Raw genomic sequence first — 23,431 nt, 5'->3', positions numbered from 1 at the left:
TGGCAGGTAGATTCTTAACCACTGCGCCACCGGGGAGGCCCCTGAAGTGAATTTATTAATGATAGGTGATCGTGTGTTGATTATGTGGTTTCTGCATGCTAACTGGTTAGAACTATTGGTCCCACGTTGTGGCAGTAAATTTCTAAAAATGTATTTTTTCCTCTTCTAGGCTTCACTAGCAGAAACAGATAAGATCACTCTGGAGGTAGCAAAACTTATCAAAGATGATTTCCTTCAACAAAATGGATATACTCCTTATGACAGGTAATCTAGCCTGATTTTCTTTTTTTAATTTGAGGATATTCTATCAAGTTTTGAAGAAGGAGCTGCCTACACATTAAAACCCTCCCCTCGGGGCTTCCCTGGTGGCACAGTGGTTGAGAGTCTGCCTGCTGATGCAGGGGACACAGGTTCATGCCCCAGTGAGGCCCGCATACTGCAAAAAAAAAACAAAAAACAAAACACAAAACAAAACCCTCCCCGCCTTTTTTTTCTCATACAGACACACTCTGACTCAGTGTATAGGTTTATTTTATATTTTCATAGCAGACATCTAGTGATCCAGTATGTTCCCTTATCTTGAGCTGGCTCATTTTTCCAGTTATGACAGTGTTTTCACTCATTATCCAGCCATCTTTAATTAGATTAAATTGTGGCTTACTGTACAGAGCCTGGGGATCATTGCCTCTTACAGAAGCTTTTCTCACTACCTGTTACCACAGCCTGTGCCTCTTCTACTCTTTTCCTAAATAATATACTTTCGTGCCTCATTTCCCAAGAGTTCTATTCTTTTTATATTTATTTATTTATTTATTTATGGCTACGTTGGGTCGTCGTTGCTGCGCGCAGTCTTCCTCTAGTTGCAGAGAGCGGGGGCTACTCTTTGTTGCAGAGCACCGGCTTCTCATTTTGGTGGCTTCTCTTATTGCAGAGCACAGGCTCTAGGCATTGTGGCACGTGGGCTCAGTAGTTGTGGCTCGTGGGCTCTAGAGTGCAGGCTCAGTAGTTGCGGTGCATGGGCTTAGTTGCTCCGCGGCATGTGGGGTTTTCCCACATGCCCAATAAGCCCAAGAGTCCTATTCTTTTTCTTTCTACTGAAGTCCCTGTCGGACATCTCACCAGTCCCTGCTACTCCTGCCCAGTGCTTGTTTTTCATTATTGTCTCTGCTACTTCCATGGCTTATTTAAAAGTTCCCATTTCTTTTAAACTTTGATAATTTGAGCCCTTTCATCATAGGCTAGTTTTTCTCCCTCAATCATATTTGGCCCTGTATAAGACTAAAGTGGAAACTGAACACATAGGAAGATTACCAGAATGTAAGACAAGCAGAAAATATGACAGTATAATCAGTAAGGCTCAAAAAAAACCTATCAGGAACTTAAGAAGCTCTAGGAAGCATCCACACAAAGAGATCTCCACAAAGGGAGAATTATTTGAAGAGAGTGTAATGGAGAGTGTGCATGAAATTGTGTGTGCAAAATTAAGTCTAAATGCGTTGGAAATTTGCTTAGAATGCATGTGATGCAAGTTGAATATTAACTTCTGTGTCTTCGTTATTAAAAGATATGGGTAAATGAAAGTGAACACATTAATGGAGAAAGGAAATGCTTATTAACTTTAGGAAATTGCAGTTCCCTGCTTTCCTATTATTTATTAAACCTTCACCGACTGTCACAAGGGAGTCTTTACAACTCAGTTATTTCACCATTTGGGGAACTGCTTTAACTGCACTGTACAAGCACAAACCCTCAGAGGTCATTAGATTGTAGCGGTACCGTTTCATTGTTCTTCCTGTGTGATTGTGTTAACAGAAATTAACGTCACTCTTTAAATAAAAGAATACATAGCTCCATCTCTCCATCCACCCCCTATTCCTGAGACATCTCTGTCCAAAAACTCTGGTTAAGTATTATTGATCTTTTCCACTATTCTTTTTTCATTCCTTATGTATCATGCAATAAATGTAAGTAGTGTGCATATCTAAATAAAGAAGTTAATGCTCTGGTATTTTACAGATGAAGTAAAAACTATGAACTTGCTTTGGATTTTGTTTTTGTTTATTATTTTGACTTTCATTTATCCTAGGTTCTGCCCATTCTACAAGACAGTAGGGATGCTGTCCAACATGATTGCATTTTATGATATGGCCCGCAGAGCTGTTGAAACCACTGCCCAGAGTGACAATAAAATCACATGGTCCATTATCCGTGAGCACATGGGGGAGATCCTCTATAAGCTTTCCTCCATGAAATTCAAGGTATATTTGTTTCTACCATAAACTTTTTTTAGTAGTTTCTTTTTGATTTTTTAAAATATTTGGGTCCCAAACCTGGTGTGTGAAGCTGGCATTTATCATTTTCATACATGCTCGGGTTATGTAAAACCAGAAGAGACCTCAAAGCTATGTTCAAATAGGAATTCACATGATAAAGACTATAGTATGTCACGTCTAAAATAAACGCTGACGTGTTTTCCCTTTTGTCTTAACTGCCAGGCAATTCAGAGCTAAAATCATTGCGAAGCAGCAATTACCTTACCTCAAGTGCCTGTTAATATCTAATCCCGATGCTCCTCTGAGACGATTTCTGCTGCTTACTTCAAGTATCCTATTACACACCATTTTTACTTTTAAGTAGACTCTCATTCTTTGGGAAGTACACAAGACATAAATAGATAATTAAGTGAAATTATCTGTAGAAACTCAAATGTGTAAGATTGTTTTTAAAATACTTGATCAGTTGAGTTGTATTTAATTATTTCTAAGTCATGACATCCAAGTATATTTACTAATCTCCTACTGAGAAATTAAGAGTGATTCTCTGAATGTGTATGTTATGTATATAGTGTTTGCATTATAGATTGGAAGTAAATTTGTATAGACACTCACTGTATCAAGGATTTTAAAATATTCACACCCTTTGAGTCCTGTCTTTCCATTTCAAAACATATAACCCAAGGAAATAATTAGAGATTTTGATATGGATGTATGTAAAAGATTGTATATTAAACTTTTAAATGTCATCCAAAAGTGAACGGAGCCATTGTGGCATGTACATTACAGCAAAAATATTATAAAGGCATTAACATCTTTTTTTCAAAGAATATCCAAAGACACAGGGAAACGTTTATGGTATAATTAGTGAAAAAAGTTGGTTGCAAAGAAATTCCATATGTAATTTGATCCAAATTTTATTTTTTAAAATTATACATTCATAGGAAGATGATAAAAAAATATATGCAATAATATAATAGTGATGACTTCTGGTAGTATAACTAAAGGTGCTGTCTTTTTTCTGTTTACAGGTATATTGTATCAAATTAACATTTCAGTTGTTCTTTAATATCATTAAGTATTTTTCTATAGCACTATTTTGTGGCTGGAGAATAATATTTTCCTATTCTTAGGCATTTAGGAAATTTCCAGTTGTTGGTATGGACAACTTTGTTCATGTAGTTGGTTTTGTGTATTTTCCTAGTATATGTTCTCAGAAGTGGAATGATTGGGTCAGAGGGCTTAAACACTTTAAAGGTTTCTTTCATACATTTTACTCAATTAAGTTGCTTTCCATACAGATTTTAAATGGGGTGCATTTTGAGATTATTTTAGAAATTTTACTCCCCCCATCCCAAGGTGATACTACCAGACCTTGAATAGTAAATTCTGTTTTGATTAAATTCCAACTATCATATACACAGAGAGGAATACATCTAATACACATTGCTGCATAATTCCCTAATATTTTGCATATCGTTGAGGGTAAATCCATTGGTTGTTGAATACAGTTAGCAAGCAAGACACAAAACGGAAATTTTGTCTTCTGTTTGGTTGGACGACTACTTTATACATTTCTACCCTTAAAGGAGAAAAGAAAAATAAGGTTAATTCTGCCTCCTGCCTGTGTTTTACCAGTGTACCTCAGCCTAGTACTCAAATATAGTAAATATAAATAACTCACTATGTGTTCTGAAAATTATTTTCCAAAGGTAAATTGAATTCTGTCATGTCTTCTTTCAGGATCCAGTGAAAGATGGTGAGGCAAAGATCAAGGCCGACTATGCACAACTTCTTGAGGATATGCAGAATGCATTCCGTAGCCTTGAAGATTAGAACTGTGATTTCTTTCCTCCTTTTCCTCAGCAAGCTCTCATATGTGTATATTTTCCTAAATTTCTCATCTCAAACCCTTTGCTTCTTTATCGTGCAGCTTTGAGACTAGTGCCTATGTGTGTTATCATTTGTTTCCCTGTTTATTTGGTAGGTCTTATATAAAACAAACATTCCTTTGTTCCAGTGTTTGAAGGGCCTCCCTGATCCTTTCTCCAAAGTGGTGAATGTAGTAAATAGGATATACAATGGCTACACTACTGTAAACGTGTATGTAGGGTGACGTCTCTCCTTGTCCTAGGTTTGCCCTTTCCTCATCGCCATTAAATTGTAAACAGGACTACCGCGTGTACTCTCTTTGCAATGGATCTGGAATGGAAGGCCAGACTTCTGCACGTTTTGTCAGGTTCATTGTGAAATGGCTCAACATCTGTGTGGTAAAGTTGTTTGCAGCTTAGCATTTTGCTAAGTAACCTGCTTTGTAGGAAATAATTACTTTTTTAAAACGTGAATAATTAATGTTTCTATTATGTGTTGCTTCCCCCAGTATAAATCAAGAATATTTGTGGGAAACTGTTGAGAACTGTACTGTTTTTAAAGCAGGCATTTGTGGGAGTCAGCACAATAGATGAATCAGTGCCCTCTAAAAAAGTGAAAAAGGAGCCAGGTGATCAAACTTAGATTAACATCATCTTGTTAAAGCCTATTTTACTTCACTAGGAAAAATTCGGTATCAAGGACTATTATACTACATTGCTAGCAAATTCTTTTTAAAATTAGGTTTAAAACAATCACCGAGAACTTGATCTACATCACACCCTCTTTTTTTTCCTCAAACATCGTAGAACCCTAAGCTTCTAAGAATCATGTGGCAATGTGATAGGCAGTAAAATGCCACAGAGAAGATATTTAGTAGTGGTTAAAGGCTGTTTGCACCTTTAAGGACCAGCTGGGCTTTAGTGATTCTTGGGGCCAGAGTGGCACTATGTTTTTACAAGATAATGACATGTTTCACATGTTCGTTTGTTTGCTAATTGAATTTTTGAACAACCAGCTTCCTGATTGTAAAAAATATTATTCTTTCACATGGTTTTTGATTCACTGGCTCAAAAGATTTCTCAGAATACCTGTAGCTGTAGCAGCATAACAGTTTCCATTCTGTTTCATAGGGATGAAGTTAATTCTTATATCTGCTGATAACAGAATCTGGGTCATGTGAAAAAAAGATCATTTCTTCCTATCTTTTAAGTATATGTTTTAAAATAAAAGTTTCTGTGTTTGTATGATAAGGCACATTAGGTAATGTATTTCTTTTGGTCTGTTAAGGAAAGATGCAGTTAGAGAATTCAGCTATGTTTGTTTAAATCCTTGCAGATTACATGTTCTTACAGTGGCCTGCTGTTCAGAATAAGTATTCTGCCATGTATCTTTTTTTAACCTTTCAGAACATTGGAAGATAAAAATTGTGCAGTGATTTGTTGAGACGTGGATGTAATGGTGCTGCTGAATCAGTTTGCTTTCCAATGTGGCCTCCTACCCAGAGGCCCTAAGACCAGTGGAAATTAAAAGAATTTCAAAAACTTTCAATTCCTACCTTAAACCTACCAGCAAACTAGGATTGTGTTAGTAATGAATGATATGACGAAGAAAGTTTGACCAAGTTTCTCTTGTGTTTTTCTGAATTTGCAATGTACATTCTTACTCCTTTTTAAGAATGTTGATGTATGGGTGTGAACATGCTAGAGAAGCTTTGTTCAGAGCCTCACTGTAAGTGTCCCTTCACCCATATGTTGTAGCATTTCACATTGGTCACTGATCATGTTTCTTTAGTAAGAATGTGTTAAAGTTAACAACAGTCTTTTAAAAAGATGATGCAGTTCTATATTTATTGTGCTGTGCCTGATCCTGAGTGGAGCCAGTTAACAAGTTTCATATGTATTTTTCCAGTGTTAAATCTCACACATTGTACCCTTTGGAAACTTCCTTCCATCCTGACGAACGAATAGAAGAGGTCGTATATATTGCCTCCTTATCCTTGAGGTTTCACTATCTTTATGTTAAAAGTTGTGTATAATTGTTAAAATCTATGAAAGAATAAAAAGTGGATTTAAATTAACATTTTTCCTTTTTTTTTTTTTTGTGGGTGTGGCAAGATCTGCTAAAAAAAGTGCCACCTTATTGTATTTCGGCTTGTTTTCAGTATGAACTTTAAAGTTTTTTATTTCCCTCTTTATAGATTGTTACTTAAGATCATGAAATTGAATTGGCGCCCTCACTATAGACTGCAAAAAGTCCTATAATCATGTACCACTGTGATTTGGAAATATAGTACATGGAATCCCATAGCATTCTGAATATTACTTTAAATTGAAACAATGAATGGTTTCTAAAAGTAGACTTACAAATGAAAGGAAATCAGTGTACTCATCTCTACTTTTGGCAAATGAACTAAAGCTTTGTAATTCGTAATTCTGCAAGCCAAATTATTTAAGATCCAATGTAGCAACATGGTTTTTATTTCCTTAAGTGTATTTTTAACAATTTCTAAAGGAGTAAGAAGCAGTGTGAAATGAAAAACTCTACCAACTTTATGTAGAGAAATACTTAAAAATTCATGAGAAAGCTTATTCATTATAGAATGGGTGATTTTTATTCTTTTTTGGTAATCCAGTATTTTCAGGTTATTAGTTTTAATGTATTGCCACAATGTAACAGTATGAAGAAGGGAACCAATTTTCCCAGGTGAGGTGTGATAAAATGCCTCTGAAGTTGTTCTAAGGGCTCCCTTTTAGTTCGAGTTCCCCCAGAAGTTGACACTGAGACATGTATTTGCGTGCAGACAGTTTATTTGGGATGAGATCCTAGGAAAGCACCAGTAGGGGAATAGAGAATTAAGACAGAATTGAAGGAAGCCAATACGTGTTCTTATCAAGCAAGTCAACATTTTGGAGCACCATCCTGCTGGGGAGTTGTGGGAACAACTGAAAAATATGCACCTCATTATATTCCACCTGGGGTGCAAAGGAACTAGCGTCCTTTCAGCATCATTGATTGACAGCCACCTGCTGTCAGTCATCCACTGAAGGCGGTTCCCACAAAGACAGGGAGAGTCAGTGCCCAGCACATGAGTATAAGTAGATCGGGCTCTGGTGGCCACAGGAAACCCTCTGCCAAGAGATTTAGGTGCCGGCAGTTGGGAGGTCAGCTGGTGGGCACTGAAATGGTACTCATGGCTGAAGAGATTTGGATGGAGAACTCATAGCATCTGCTTCAGGCCTCTTAAGACACAGGAAAGATTGTTCAATCAATAACTGAAAAGCCATTGTTCTGCAACATAAAGAAGCACCCTGTAAAAGGATCAGGACACTCCTTGAAAAGAGTTTTTAAAAGAGCATCTCTTCAAAGAGAAAAGATGTCTTTTAAAGAGCAGATAGTACACACACCAATTATGATTATAAATAGGCAGATGTGGGGTTTAATGCTCCTGAAAGTAAAGCAGTTTCTTGGATTAGTGGGGATTTTGATCATATATTCAACCCCCTCATAATACAGAAGAGAAGTGGAAGTTTAACTGATTTGCCCAGTGTCACACAGCCACTTAATATCAGAATTCAGACCTCCTGATTTCTGGTGTCTCTTTGTACTCAATCATACTGTATATCTTTTCCTTATTACGTACTTTTCATTCAGAACCAAGAAGTTGGGTTTATAAATGTGAGACAGATAAAGTAATCAGAAGAAAAGTAGGGAGAAATGACTGGCTAGCCAAGGTGCTTGTGGACATTGTCATGACTCAAGTCATTTTTAGAAGGAAAACGTGTTTGAGAAGCTGTTGAGTTTGAGCCAGAGTTTAGGAAGGTGAGTCTAGAAATAGCCATTTTTACCAAAATTATATAACAGAAGTCTTTAAAGTGGGGAGGAGTAAAAACATAAACAATTATAAATACCTTATTGAGGATTTATATCCAGAATATATGAAGAACTCCAAGTCAAAAAAAAAAAGATAAATGATGACATAAATGGATGAAAGACTTGAACAGGCACCTCACAAAATCGTTGAATAATGATGGTCAGCTTCTAGTCATCAGGGAAATGTGAATTAAAATTACCACGAGATACAATTTTATATACACTAGAATGACTAAAATGGAAAGGACAGAGAATACCAAGTGTTGATACAGATGTGGACCAACCAGAACTCATACATTTTTGGTGGGAGCATAAATTTCTACAGCCACTTTGGAGAACTACTTTGGGTGGTATCTACAAAGTTGAGTTAGTAATACCTAATACACAATAGAAATGCATACATACATGTTCACAACCAGAAGATATGACCCAAAACGTTTATAGCAGCACTATTTGTAATAGCCCCAAACTGGAAAGTACCTAAATGGTAGTATGGAAGAATGGATAAGTGGGTTGTGGTATATTCACACAATGAAATACTATATAGACGTGAGAGTTAATGCAACAACATGAATGAACCTCACTAATAACGTTTAAAGAAGCTAAACAAAAGAAAGTATACTGTATGATTCCATTTATATAGAATTCAAAAGCATAAAACTAATATATGGTGTTTGAAGTCAGGATAGCAGTTACACATGTGGGGAAGGGAGTGTCATCAAGAGGGTGGAATATGGGGGCCTTCTAGGGTGTTGGTAATGTTTTGATTCTTGTGGATCCTGCCATACATGTGTGTGTTCATTTTGTAAAAATTCACACACATGATTCAAGCACTTTCCTGTATGTATATCATACTTAAATAATGTTTACCAAAAACATTACACTTAAGGGATTTCTATTTAAAGTAGTTTCACACTAAGAGATGTATAGTGGTGGTTTTAAAGTGCTTTTGAATTTTACCTAGTAAAATGATCACATTTTTGTTTGTTTGATTTTTAAATGTGCTCTTTTCTAGCAGTGGTGATAGATTTGAATTTTTCAATCCAGGAGCTCTCAGTTCTGTTTGCAACAAGTAACTTACTTTGCCAGACAGCTGACCAGGATTTGGGGAAAGTACGTTCTTGGAACAGAATGAAGCTAACCAGACCACACAGTCATAGAATGCAGACACTGTTGGCTTGTTAACAGTGCTATAGCTGGTTGCATGCAAATACGTATTCAGGTGTCCCTGAATACACATCACAGCCCTTAAAGCAGCAGTGGATGACTGTTAAAACCAGCTTTGATGTTTTAAATATAGATGTCTTAATGAGCTGTTTCTCAAACTTGTCTGACTATAGGAAATATGGGACTGTGTTAATGATACAGATTCCTAGGCCCTGCACCAAGCCAACTGAATTGGAATCCATTCTAGGGAAAAGATATAGGAGTCAATTTAACAAATAACCCACATAATTCTTACTATGGGGCAAGTTTTAGGACATAAGTATCTTTATTCAACGCTTAGATATAAAAGGTAACACAGGGGACTTAAATAAGTATTCTCTGAATACTAACAGTTTTACCACAATCTATCTCAGTATTTTAAGATTTTGCTGAACCATTTATCCTTTAAGACATCCCCTGTTATTGGTCTTAAACAGTGCTCTACTGATTCATGTGTATTCTGACTAATTTAGATCCAGAATTGTCTGGCGGTAAGAATTTGAGCAATAGTAATTGTTATACCTATGGATTTCAAACAGGATTCTGTTACAGTGGTTTCAGGTATTTACTGAATGAACTAGCAATTTCTCTTCTGCTCATTTCTTTGTATGCAGGAGATTTCAGAAAGGAATCAAAATTCTGTGATATATTTGAATTTTTTCATACACAGGCTTAATTTGTAAATAAAATGATAGAAGAATATAATTTAGTCTCATTTTTAAACAGCATTTGTCCTGGGGTTTAAAATTCCTTGTTCTTTAATCCATTACAATAATTTTTTAGTTTGATTTTCAACCATCATCTGAACAGCTCTTATACTTTTATAACTTCCAAGTAGTATATCTAACATTTACTAGATGACTTAAAATTGCACTGAGTTTTAGACACCTTGTATAAAAGCCACGTTACTTTCAATCACATAAAATCATATTCATGGCCTTTATTTTTATTTATTTATTTATTTATATCTGAGTAGAGTCTTCGTTGCTATGCACGGGCTTTCTGTAGTTGAGGCGAGTGGGAGCTACTCTTTGTTGCAGCGCACGGGCTTCTCATTGCGGTGGCTTCTCTTGTTGTGGAGCATGGGCTCTAGGTGCACGGGGCTTCAGTAGCTGTGGCTTGCGGGCTCTAGAGTACAGGCTCAGTAGTTGTGGTGCACGGGCTTAGTTGCTCCAGCATGTGAGATCTTCCTGGACCAGGGCTCGAACCAGTGTCCCCTGCACTGGCAGGCGTATTCTTAACCACTGCGCCACCAGGGAAATCCATGGCCTTTATTTTTAAATTGCATGCTTTATTTCGAAGTCTTTATAAAGACCTTTTGACACTTGTCCTAAAAATATGATTTAGGACAGTCTCAAGCATGGTATTGTAGGTTGGGTTCTTTGGAAACATGCTGAGATAGAGATGGAGGTACAAGTTGCTTATTTGGAATCAACACGAGAAAGGAAAGGGGTGAAGTGGGATTGGGCAGAGAGGAAATCAAAATACAAAGCAGGTTTGGCAAAGCCTTAGCCACTCCAGTGGGGAAGCTGTGGAGGAAATATTGCAGATCAGAGTTGACATGCATCAGACTCAGACGGCCAGCACTTAGTACCCCAGTGCCTCTCTCTCTCTCCCTCTCTCTCCCTCTCTCTCTCTCTCTCTCTCTCTCTGTCTCTCTCCCCCCAACCTCATGGAATCCCGGTTCAGGCTGCCCTGTGAGGATGTGACCTCAGGTGAGGTGGCATCTGCAGATCTAGCCTAGAAGGAGCTGACAGCTGGCAGCTGTCTGCTGACCACACTCCTGGCAGCTGACCAACAAGTCTTTCCTTGACGGGGGATTGCACAGCACAATTCTGTGTCCGTGAGGTAGTTTTGGGGTAGAGACAGATGTATAGTGTACATTTTAATGTACAGAGGCAAAAATATACATTTTTGCCTCTGTACATTAAAATGTACTTCATGGGCTTCCCTGGTGGCACAGTGGTTGAGAGTCCGCCTGCCGATGCAGGGGACACGGGTTCATGCCCCGGTCCGGGAAGATCCCACATGCCGCGGAACGGCTAGGCCCGTGAGCCATGGCCGCTGAGCCTGCGCGTCTGGAGCCTGTGCTCCACAACCGGAGAGGCCACAACAGTGAGAGGCCCGCGTACTGCAAAAAAATAAAAATTAAAAAAATAAAATGTACTTCATATCCAAGGTTTCAAGGATTTGCTTAGGGAGGAGGCCAAACTAGTAAAAAAAAATTTTGAGCTATTTCTAAAGAAAAATATTAAGTACAGAAAAGTGCAGGCAATAAGAAGATATGGCCAGATCATGAAGGCAGTCTTCAAACCAGAAATTTTAACAACCCCTACAAGTGAAAAGCCGGACTCTTTTAGTGCTTGTTAAAATGTCAGTGCTTACTGAATACTTCTGAAAGGACCAGTGTTGGCCTGATTCCATACAGAAATTCATCATCAAATGTAAAACTCTTCAGGAATTGACTAATTCAAAAATAATAAAACATATTTCTTCACATTTGAATCATGTGACTTACCTAATCAAATAGTTAAACATTAAATAGAATGAACCGACAGGAACCATTTCAAATATATTTCTTTCTTGTAGCAGCACCTCTTGGTATTACTTAGATTAAACTACTGCCAGGTAAGCAGTAGTTCTGTGATAAACATAATTAAATAAATCTCTGGTATTTATAGATTTGCTCAAGTAAGAAATAACACAATGCACCTCTGCAGCTGCTTTGTGACTTTGAGGTGTCTTTTTGGGCTTCCCAAAGGGAATTTTGCATGTGCCACACTGCCTGTATTTTAACCCAAATTCAGTGACTAGCTTATTTGAACCCTCCATTAATTAGATTCTAACTTAGTTAACAATTCTTTGCCCATAAAGAAAGGGCCTATGTCATAGCAAGAGTCACCTATACGTTGTCCTCAAAATGTATGTTCATGAGAAAATTAAATTAATCCCTAGAAACTCTGTAAACAGAAACACAGGCTACTGAGTCTGTATATTGAGCAGAAGGGGAAACATGCACCTTGATTTTACGGCAAATTGTGTTGAAGTATAAGCAATATCCATTTAAATGTTATAAAGTGAAGATTTTAAAATTATACATCATTAAAATAACTTACTTCATAAACATAACAGAAGCCAAAAGGATAGGCTTGCTCTTTTGGAAAAGAATTCCTGAAGTACAGCTACATAATATGTTAAACTAAATGTAAGTGTAATTTCTTTCTAAGCTTTGAAGCATAAGCAGTTCTCATTACTGTCCCCATCATCCCCTGAGAAATTTGTTCCAACAATTATCTCATACTTAAAATATCATCAGTTGGGACATCCCTGGTGGCACAGTGGTTAAGAATCCGCCTGCCAATGCAGGGGACATGGGTTCGAGCCCTGGTCTGGGAAGATCACACATGCCGCGGAGCAACTAAGCCTGCACGCCACAACTACTGAGCCTGTGTTCTAGAGTCAGCGAGCCGTAACTACTGAGCCCACGTGCCACAACTACTGAAGCACACACACCTAGAGCCTGTGCTCTGCAATAAGAGAAGCCACTGCAATGAGAATCCCGCACACCACAACGAAGAGTAGCCCCCGCCCGCCGCAACTAGAGAAAGCCTGCGCACAGCAACAAAGACTCGATGCAGCCAAAAATAAATAAATAAAATGTAAAAATATATATATATCATCAGTTGCTCCTGTTCCAGTAGTCTGTTTCCCCTTTATCTAGTAGCAGGGATAAAATATCATGGTCAGTAAGAGCATAAGTTCTTAAATTAGACGGTCCAATTTCAAATCCCAATTCTGTTACTTACTAGCTGTATGACCTTGGGCGGTCAAGTTAGCCTCTGTTTTCCCATCTGTAAAATAGATATGATAAAAATATCTACCTGTTTTAGTTAGGGTTAGGTTCAGCTTGAGTGACAGAAATCCAAAACAAAGTGGGTAAAATAAGGTTAAAGTTTATTTCTTTCACGTAAGTGTAAGCATTCCAGTACTTTACTCAGTACTTCAGGTACTCAGATTTGTTCTTCATCCTCAATATATGTCTTTCATCCAACACAGCTCCAGCTCCTGCCATTTAGGCCTACATAACATATCGCAACCATCAGAAACAAGAAGAATATGTCCTTCCCTTTTTTTTTTTTTTTTTTTTGGCGGTATGCGGGCCTCTCACCGTTGTGGCCTCTCCCGTTGCGGAGCACAGGCTCCGGTCGCGCAGACTCAGTGGCCATGGCTTACGGGCCCAGCCGCTCCGCGGCATGTGGGATCTTCTCGGACCGGGGCACGAACCCGTGTCCCCTGCATCGGCAGGCGGACTCTCAACCACTGCACCACCAGGGAAGCCCCTGTCCTTCCCTTTTAGAACATTTCTATTAACATAAAATTGGCCAGTTATTAGTTACAAGGCCACACCTATCTGCAAAGAAATTGGGAGATATATAGTCTTTATTCCACGTAGCCGTGAGCCAAGACAAAGATCAGGGTTTCTCAGTGACGGTAGCATCATCCTTAAGGGAGTTCCGGAAATTTGTGAAGGTCTTTAAAATTTGTCACAATGAATGTATGTGTTTGAGTGTGTGTGTGTGTGTGTTTGTGTGTGTGTGTGTTAAAACTGATGGTGGATTTAGATGTTGTCAGCCAATCCATCTACCTTAACATCCTCATATTTCACCCAGTGGTGAAATAGCAACCATTGATGATCATTGTCTTGATTAGGGCTGCCCAATAGAACTTTTAAGTTGATGGAAGTATTCTACATCTGTGCTGTTAATACGGTAGCCACTAGAGTCAATAGAGCACTTGAAGTGTGGTAGTGTGACTAGAAGTGAATTTTAATTTTAATTGATGTAAATTTAGCAAATTGTGGGTATGCTTACTGTACTGGAGAGCACAAGTCTAGATCCATTATTTCATACTTGTGATATCCAATTTCATCATTTCTTCTATATTTATTAGCTTGGAATTTTCTATATAAAAAGGACTTACAGGATGGTTTTAAACTAAATTCACATTGAAATTTATTTGGACCACCTAGGTACTGTGAATATGGTCTGCAGAGCAGCGTAATGGTTGGTCTATAATAACAAAATTTCAAGTATGCGTTCCCCAACTCACCTTCTAATCTCTTACTGGTGAGAACATGGGATGGGCTTTCTTCAAGTTCATGCCCAGCTTTATGAGAAGGTGGTTTCCCATTAGACTCTCCACATTGGGACTTTATCTCCTGTCATTCTCTTCACCAGGCCTTGTAAACTAAAACTTAGTGCTTGGCCAGATTCAAAGCAAAAGCGGCTTCATTACTTCACTCGTGTTTCTGGGTTCCTTAGATACTGGCCTGATAATTCTTACTATCTTGTCATCTCTCTGATAATTTACAGAAGGTTTTCAAAAAAATATTTTATAAAGCATTTGTAGTTACTCTTAGTGGGAAGGTTGGTCCAAGTAAGTGGCCCACCCTATTACCAGAACTACAATTAGAACTCTACCATGTGTTCTTTAAACCTGACAACAATTCTAAGAAGGGGTTACTATTCCTCTTTTTTCCAGATAAAGAAGCAGATGAGGCACATAGAAGGAACTTACACACGATCATACAGCTAGTGAATATTAGAGCCAGAATTTAAATTCACTTCTATTTTGGGAATTCCTTGGCCGTCCAGGGGTTAGGACTTGGTGCTCTCACTGCCAAAGGCCTAGGTTCAATACCTGGTCGGGGATCCCACAAGCTGCAAGGTGCAACAACAACAACAACAAAAAATCCACTTCTATTTTGCTCAAAGCTTTTTCCCTTATCGACCCAACAATATGCCTTACGCAGAGTGAAGACTTTTGGTAACTTTTCTGAAAAGTAATTTAACCTATTTATTTTGCCTTTTTAAAGTATTAGATAACAGTGGACCCAGATGCTGAATAAAAAGGTGTTTGAACACTAGAATCCTTATTTTTGTTTGTTTGTTTTTTTCTTTTTGGCGCTGGAACCCGGGATCAAATCCAGTTTTATTTTGAACAATTATATTAATGACAACTACCAAAAATGTTCTGGAGTTAGAATATGCAACTGAAGGAAATGGTGACAGCTTAGGAAAAAAGGGAAGAGAACACAAATAAAAATATTACCTGTAGTTGATCCCGTTGGTGAACTCCCAGAATCCATTTAGGCCAGTTCACTGCCTCCAACTGAGTGTTGACCGCTAAGATGCACAGAGCACACTTGTACTGAAACTTGCCCTCAACCAAAAGGAGCTGCCCCATGTGGCAATGCCTGGAAGGTTAAGCATTCTGTGCCTGTGCTCTCCCACCACCCCACGCCCGGTGGTCCCAAGCCAATACGAGGGTATCAAAGACCAATCCTCTTGCCTCAAGGTGAATGTCGTCATGTGTGCCTGTGACGACATTCATGCTCTCGAGCTCCCTGTGGGATCGGGATGAACTTCAGCTGCACCCACATGAGTGCCTACTTTGCCTCTCTTTTCCTGCTTCCCTTATAAGTTTCCCCTGAGCAGCACTCCCTCAGCAAGTCACTTGTACGGGAATCTCTTTCTCAGGTTCAATTTCTAGGGAATGGAACCAAACACATCACCTTCCATTTCCTCCCTTTGGACCATTTTCTCTTCCACAGAATTTCTCACTGAGTAGAAATAACTATCAGGATTTTTCCAGCCATGTTGAACACGGTCAGGCATCTTGTTCTGAGAAGTTTTCACCGAAAAAAGTCCTTCAAATTATAATCTTCATTTTGAAAGAATTGAGAATTCAAGTCCACATATTTTTCTTCTATGACCTTCTTCTTTTCTAGGATCTGAATCACATACAGATGCTGTTTCCCAGGGGCTGGACTTACTTTTAAATGTACCGTTGTGTGGTCCAAGGCAAGATATTCACTGATATCAGTATTCTGTTCTCTGTCCCCAACAAACATAGCTACACAAAAAATACTACATATTTTACAGTTTGTATATATTTAACATTGAGTTCTAATTACCGTGAGCACAATTTGTATTCTTATCTTTTGTAGGCAGAATTAACACTTATCCATGAATTGTTATAATTGAATGTTAAACTGCTAATGGTCTTACTAGAGATTTAAAAAAATAATACTCCTGTGGCCTGTTAGATTCAATAAAATAGATAATATAGTTTCTAAATATGTCTGATTTCCAGGAAGAGTGTTATATAAGGGAAAACATTGTCTCAACATGTTTGATGATCTCTGAATTTAATTACACTATCAATAGTCTATTAGAAAACATTTACTTATATCTTTGTAAAAGCAAAGCATTTCTACTTAAAGTAGCAATGCTAAAATTGTGAGGTTAAGTGATATCATTAAAGCAAAGGAATAGGAAAGGGGTGTGAGATGGCAGGTCAAATTTAGGTATGTTTATTTATTTAACACCATAGGTTACAGTGCTACATTAGATAATATAAGGCATCCCATTTCAGAAATTGGCTCAAGGTGGATTTAAATAATTCACGGTTTAATGAAATGAAACCTAGAAACCCAATACCTTTAGCAAATGACGTAGGAGCTCTCTCAGCTTGCTCTTCTCTCTTTTTATCCCAACACTACCTTCTGCTTCACATGTACCCTTAGATTTTGCCAGTCTCTAAAGTTGTTCTGTCCAGTGGATCTTATGCTACTCTCCCAGATAACATTATTATCCCTTTCCCTTTCTCAATCCTCTTTTTCTCTTTTGGCTCTTTCCTACTAGGCTAAAAATACATTCAAGCCACTTGCATCTTACAAAAGTGATTCAAATCAAAACCAAAATCTTTCTGTCAAACCAACATTCAACAAGCAACATTTAAATAAAAAGGGAATTACTTTTGTTAGTTGTTTATTTTTTATTAACTTAAAAATACTATGAAATGTATCGTGCATACAGAAGAATATATAATATTTACATGGGCAATTTAAAGAATAGCATAAATATGTATGTACCCATTACTCAGATTAAGAAATAGAACATTAAAGGAATATAGAAACCCTGTGTTTCTCCTCAGTTGCATCTATCTTCCTCCCCCACAAAGATACACATCACTCTGAATTTTGTGTTAATCAGTCCCTTGTCTTATTTACAGATTTACCACTCACATATGTATTCCTTAGTTAGAAAAAAAAGAAAAAGAAGAAAAGCTGAGTAGCAAGCACCAAGCTTCCTGTGTAAAGGAAGGGTGACACTGCCAGTATCAGATAACAACTTCTAGGAGAAAATAAACCCAACAGAGTCATGGGTCATGATTTGGTCATGACACCAGTTGGGTTTCCTGAGCATTTATAAGAACCTCTTCTAGGAAGTCAGGGGGCAAGGGCTTTATGGAGCCCTGAGAGCATAGCGCTCATCATAGTTTAGGCCCCTGGACCAGATAACAGACATTTAGCAAAAATATGGTCAGAGAGAGTACACTGCTCTGTGTTTTGTTTTTTATTTTCTTTTTGCGGTACGCGGACCTCTCACTGTTGTGGCCTCTCCCATTGCGGAGCACAGGCTCTGGACGCGCAGGTTCAGCGGCCACGGCTCACGGGCCCAGCTGCTCTGCGGCACATGGGATCTTCCCGGACCGGGGTACGAACCCATGTCCCCTGCATCGGCAGGCGGACTCTCAACCACTGCGCCACCAGGGAAGCCCTGCTCTGTGTTTTCTGCTTCTAAACCTCCTCTGGCTACTTCCAGCTCTCAGGAGGAAGTCAAAGCAGAAACTTGTGTAGTGAAGCAGTAGAGCACGGAGGGAGAATAGGAGCTTCACAAACTAAGTACGGAAAAGAATCTGAGCAAGACCCCTGGGGGGATTTTATCCTCAACTAAAAGAAGGTAAATGGCAACAGGGATCTTGGAAATCAGCACTCAATTGGTTTGTCTCGAGTTGCACTGCCCCTGTCTAAACAGTTGTCTTCTATATCTTGTCTCCAGCTGTCATTCTGGGATCTTCCTTCAGCATCTTCTTGGGGGTTCCCTTCATTTCTCTCCTGGTTCCATTCCCTGTTCTTTGTATCCCACTTTTTGTCTCTACTGGTCTCTCAGTGAGCAGTTTCTCCAGTAGCTTCTTTCTCAGATAGGGTGGTAAATTTTTTGAGACACTGTAGACCTTAAAAACATATAGTTGCCTAGTAACCTGGAGGTGGTGAGATGAGCTAGGGTATGTAACTGCTTCTCAAACAACTTTGACCTTGTTCTCCTTATTTTAGCTGCTATTCTACTTCCTCTTCCCTTTTTTTTTTTAAAAAACATCTTTATTAGGGTATAATTGCTTTACAATGGTGTGTTAGTTTCTGCTTTATAACAAAATGAATCAGCTATACCTATACATATGTTCCCATATCTCTTCCCTCTTGCGTCTCCCTCCCTCCTACTCTCCCCATCCCACCCCTCCAGGCTGTCACAAAGCACCGAGCTAATATCCCTGTGCCTTGCGGCTGCTTCCCCCTAGCTATCTACCTTACTACGTTTGTTAGTGTGTATATGTCCATGACACTCTCTCGCCCTGTCAAAACTCACCCTTCCCCCTCCCCACATCCTCAAGTCCGTTCTCCAGTAGGTCTGCGTCTTTATTCCTGTCTTACCCCTAGGTTCTTCATGACATTTTTTTCCCTTAAATTCCATATATATGTGTTAGCATACGGTATTTGTCTTTTTCTTTCTGACTTACTTCACTCTGTATGACAGACTCTAGGTCTATCCATCTCATTACAAATAGCTCAATTTCATTTCTTTTTAAGGCTGAGTAATATTCCATTGTGTATATGTGCCACATCTTCTTTATCCATTCATCCGATGATGGGCGCTTAGGTTGCTTCCATGTCCTGGCTATTGTAAATAGAGCTGCAATGAACATTTTGGTACATGACTCTTTCCTCTTCCCTTTTTATTTATCACCAGTTCCACACATATTTTGGTGTTGCCAATTCCTATGCTTTTGCGGGATTCTGTGGTATAAATTGGGTTGGTCTCAGTTTTCCCCACTACCAGTTTAGGAGTTGGCTTTCTCAGTTTTATAAGTCAGTTACCACTTGTTCCCCTCTTTCTAGTGTGAATCACAGCTGACTCCAATAGAATGTGGTATAGGCGACACTGTATAACTTCCAAGGCTAGGTCATAAAAAGCATTGTGGCTTTCACCTTGTTCTCCTGGATCAACAGGCTCTGAGGAAGGCCCCGCCAGGTAGCATCTTAGAAAGGCCCATGTGGAGAGAAACTAAGGCCCCAAACCAACAGCCTGCACCAAGTTGCCAGCCACTATGTGAGACACCTTGAAAGTGCTTCCTCTAGCCTTAGTCAGGCCTTTTGATGACTGGAGCCCCACAGAATTACTGAGGGCAACCTCATGAGAGACAGTGAGCTAGAACTTCCAGGCCAAGCTGCTCCCAAATTCCTGATCCACAGAAATCATGAGAGATAATGATTATTGTTATTTTCAAGCCACTAAGGTTTTGGGCGATTTGTCATGCAGCTATACTAAACGGAACACCACTGGGCCCAGAGAAAAAGTGATTGCCTTTCCTTCTGCTGACTAGTACTTCCAGACTCTTCTCCTTCCCTCTTCCCTAAAACCCTAGCTCTCACTTTTGTGCCAGAAAAGTATGCCACGGACTACTTCTCTTCATTGCAGTCATCTACGAAGTCACAGTCCACATACTCTTTTTTTTTTTTCTTTTTGTGGTACGCGGGCCTCTCACCGTTGTGGCCTCTCCCGTTGCGGAGCACAGGCTCCGGACGCACAGGCTCAGCGGCCGTGGCTCACGGGCCCAGCAGCTCTGTGACATGTGGGATCTTCCCAGACCGGGGCACGAACCCGTGTCCCCTGCATCGGCAGGTGGACTCCCAACCACTGTGCCACCAGGGAAGCCCCACATACTCTTTTTCACTGAAGATTTATTTCCTTGTTCATGGTCACTTTCCTCTGTGCTACTCTTTTTATACTTGGCGTCTTGGTTTGTTCAGGCTGCTATAACAAAATACCACAGACTGGGTAGCTTATAAACAACAGAAATTTACTTCTTCCAGTTCTGGAGGCTGGAAATCCAGGATCAAGGTGCCAGTACAGTTGCATTTTGGTGAGTGCCCTCTTCTTGATTTATGGCCGGCGCCTACTCTCTGTGTTCTTACTTAGTGGAAGGGCAAGGAATCTCCGTGGGGTCTCTTTTATAAGAACACTAACTCCAGTCACCTCACACCTGCCAGAATGGCTATCATCAAAAAGAACACAAATAACAATTGTTGGCGAGGATGTGGAGAAAAGGGAACCCTCCTACACTGTTGGTGGGGGTATAAATTGATGCAGCCACTGTGGAAAACAGTATGGAGGTTTATAAAAAACTAAAAATAGAACTACCATATAACCCAGCAATTCCACTCCTGGGTATATATCTGGAAAAAAACCAAAAACAGTAATTCGAAAAGTTACCTGCACCCCAGTGTTCCTAGCAACATTATTTACAATAGCCAAGATATGTAAGCAACCTAAGTGTCTATCAACAGATGAATGGATAAAGAAGATGTGGTGTATATATACAGTGGAATACTACTCAGCCATAAAAAAGAATGAAATTTTGCCATTTGCAGCAACATGGATGGACTTTTTCATCTTCCCAAACTGAAATTCTGTGCCTATTAAACAATAGGGGATCCATTCTGCCCTGTCCCCAGCCCCTGGAAACCACTGTTCTACTTTCTGTCTCTGAATCCGACTACTCTAAGTACCTCGTAAGTTGAACTAATTTTCTACTGTTTATCATGTGTGGCCATGGAAATCTCTGTTAGTTTAGTGGTCAGCTAGAGATTTGACAGAGATTTCCTTAAACTCCAGGAACAGAAAGAAAGAAAGAGAGAGAGAGAGACTGGGACTGAGCGTCTGGACCCTGTGCTCTGCAGCGGGAGAGGCCACAGCGGTGAGAAGCCCGTGAACTGCAAAAAAAAAAAAACTCAGCTAGGCAATTTACAACTCTGCCCTAGCTTTCCTTTTCTGAAGAGGGTGAAAGTCAGCCAGAGGTGAGAGCTTAGGGCCTTAGGTCTTCATGATCCAAGCTCTGGACATGTGTGTGACTTTCTGGATTCCCTGGAATTTGTGGGAGCTTTTCAAAGCCCTTATTCCCTAGCCTTTCCTCTCAAACTTCTCAGATTGTCTATTGTTTGCCTCAACTGTTTTCCCTTGTCCCAAATGGCAGGCAATGGCTATTACAGTGTTTACCTTCAAATGTTTTCCGTAAATCCCACCCTGTTCCCCTCCTTTAGGTAGAGAATTCTGAGTTAGGTGAAATAAGGCAAATCCTTTAGCTGGTCCTTCCGGGAGCCACCAAGACAGGTCAAAGCAAACAACCACAATTCTTTAATAAGTTCTGTGCTACTCCTCTAATAGTGGGAACCAGTCCTAGAAATGTGGGCTATTGTGAAGCAGGGGGTGGTAGCAGAGTAAATTAAAATGTCACAAAGCTCTCTTACTGAGACTCAGCTCTTTTTTCTTAGTTAAGCATTCCCCTGATTATTGCAAGCCTTTTTGTTGGATTCCTGAGTTCCGAATAGGTAGGTCCTGACAGTTTTTGCCAGCTTAATTGTTGCTTTTGTGAAGGTACAGACTTTCAGAATTCCCTACTCTGCCATTTTTGTTGATATTACTCCCTCTCACTTTTTTTTTTTAAATTGAAGTATAGTTGATTTACCATATTATATTAGTTTCAGGTGTATGACATAGAGATCGTCCTCTCATTCTTAAAAAAAAAAATCAGCATAGAATTCCAATGGGTGGATGTACAAAGTTTATTTAGCCAGGCCTTCATTGATGAACAATTTATTTTCAATTTTTGCTAATGCAAACAATTCTCCAGTGAGTAACTTTACGCATTATTTTGCATGTATGCAATTAAATCTATAGGAAAAAGCCCAGAAGTGGAATTGCTGCAAGAGTAGCTGCATTTTGTGATTTTTATTTTTTGTTAAATTTAAAAAAAAATTTTTAGGCCATGCCAGGCGGCATGCAGGATCTTAATTCCCCGACTAAAAATCCCCTGTGATTTTTATAGCTATTGCTAAAGTGCTATATTGCCTTACACTCCCACTATGAGAGTTCCTATATCTCTGACAGTCTTGTCAATAGAATGTGTTATCAAATTTCTGTACCTTTGTCAATCTAACAGGTGAAAATGATATTTCACGGTGGTTTTAATTTCTTTTATTCTGAGTGAAATTGAGCACCTTTTAATATTTTTTAAAGAGGCACTTGTATTTCATCTCTGTGAACTTTCTGACATATACTTTATCAATTTCTCACCTGATTGTGGTTTTTCCATTTCAGTTTCTAGGAGTTCTTTATTTACTAGTGTGACCTCTCTTTAAATACATGACAATGAATCTCATTTAAGCATTGGTGTTGCCCAGCAATCCTGTTTCCCTCATACGTCAGTCCATTTGTTTTCCTATGGTCCCAAGTAAGTATTTCATAATTTCTCCTTTCTCCTCAAACTTCCAACAACTTGTCCTCCATATTCACTTTCAGGCTTGGGTGTTATTTCACTGAGAAATATCAATGCCCTTCAGCCAAAGGCCACCAGGAGCACACCTGTAGTGGAACAACACTCATTGCCATGAGGTTTAAAGCACATCACGGAGAACCTTGAGGATGTCTCAGTAAAAGTGTGTTGGAAAGGATTTACTATGGGATTTGGGTTTGTGTTGGGGGATTTTGTAGGGAGGATTCAAGAGGTGGGGATTTTCCCTGGATTATATGTTGTCAGAAAGCTGCAGCAATTCTATGATTGGGTATCTCCATACAGCTTACCTAGAAGATGGGAGGAACAAAGTGAAGCTAAAGCTGCCTGGGAAGGAAGCAGGTGTCACTCATATCAGCCAGCTTAGGGGGGTATTTGCTCATTTTGGTGGTTTGAACCATGTCCATATTTTTGTGTCTGTTTAGACATGACTATGACCCTGTTTTTGTCTTGTTCTACCGCAGTCACAGAGTGGCTTTGTTTGACATTAGTGTGGTGTGAAATTTATGTGTTCACAGAACACCGTGGCCTGGCTGTGGGTGCCAGGCCGTCTCCTGGCTGTCAGGGCTGCCTTGACGCAGTCAAAAGAGAACTTCCACAAACTCACCTCAGCACGTCTGTTCACTTACCTGTACTTGTGCGCATTTATTCTTCCTTGATACTAAGGAAGAACAGCCCAGGTTCCTATCCGGGGCCAGCCCATCCACTGGCATACTGAATCCTACCCCCTTACCTAC

The 23,431-nt window shown here is 39.3% G+C and overlaps 1 protein-coding gene across 1 annotated transcript in view; it reads left to right on the top strand.

Annotated features, from left to right (window-relative positions):
- ATP6V1A (ATPase H+ transporting V1 subunit A) overlaps positions 1 to 4,297 on the top strand; it is a 54,541-nt gene extending 50,244 nt beyond the window's left edge. The window contains exons 13-15 of the mRNA XM_065875729.1: positions 170 to 264; positions 2,087 to 2,258; positions 4,017 to 4,297. Coding sequence (XP_065731801.1) covers positions 170 to 264; positions 2,087 to 2,258; positions 4,017 to 4,109 — 360 coding nt within the window. The 3' untranslated portion in view covers positions 4,110 to 4,297. The remainder of the gene's footprint in view (positions 1 to 169; positions 265 to 2,086; positions 2,259 to 4,016) is intronic.
- Positions 4,298 to 23,431: the final 19,134 nt, after the last annotated feature.

This window comes from Phocoena phocoena, chromosome 4 (genome assembly GCF_963924675.1).
Source record: "Phocoena phocoena chromosome 4, mPhoPho1.1, whole genome shotgun sequence".
NCBI lineage: Eukaryota > Metazoa > Chordata > Mammalia > Artiodactyla > Phocoenidae > Phocoena > Phocoena phocoena.
The sequence above is the reverse complement of the archived record's forward strand: the minus strand, read 5'-3'. Positions and strand labels throughout refer to the sequence as shown.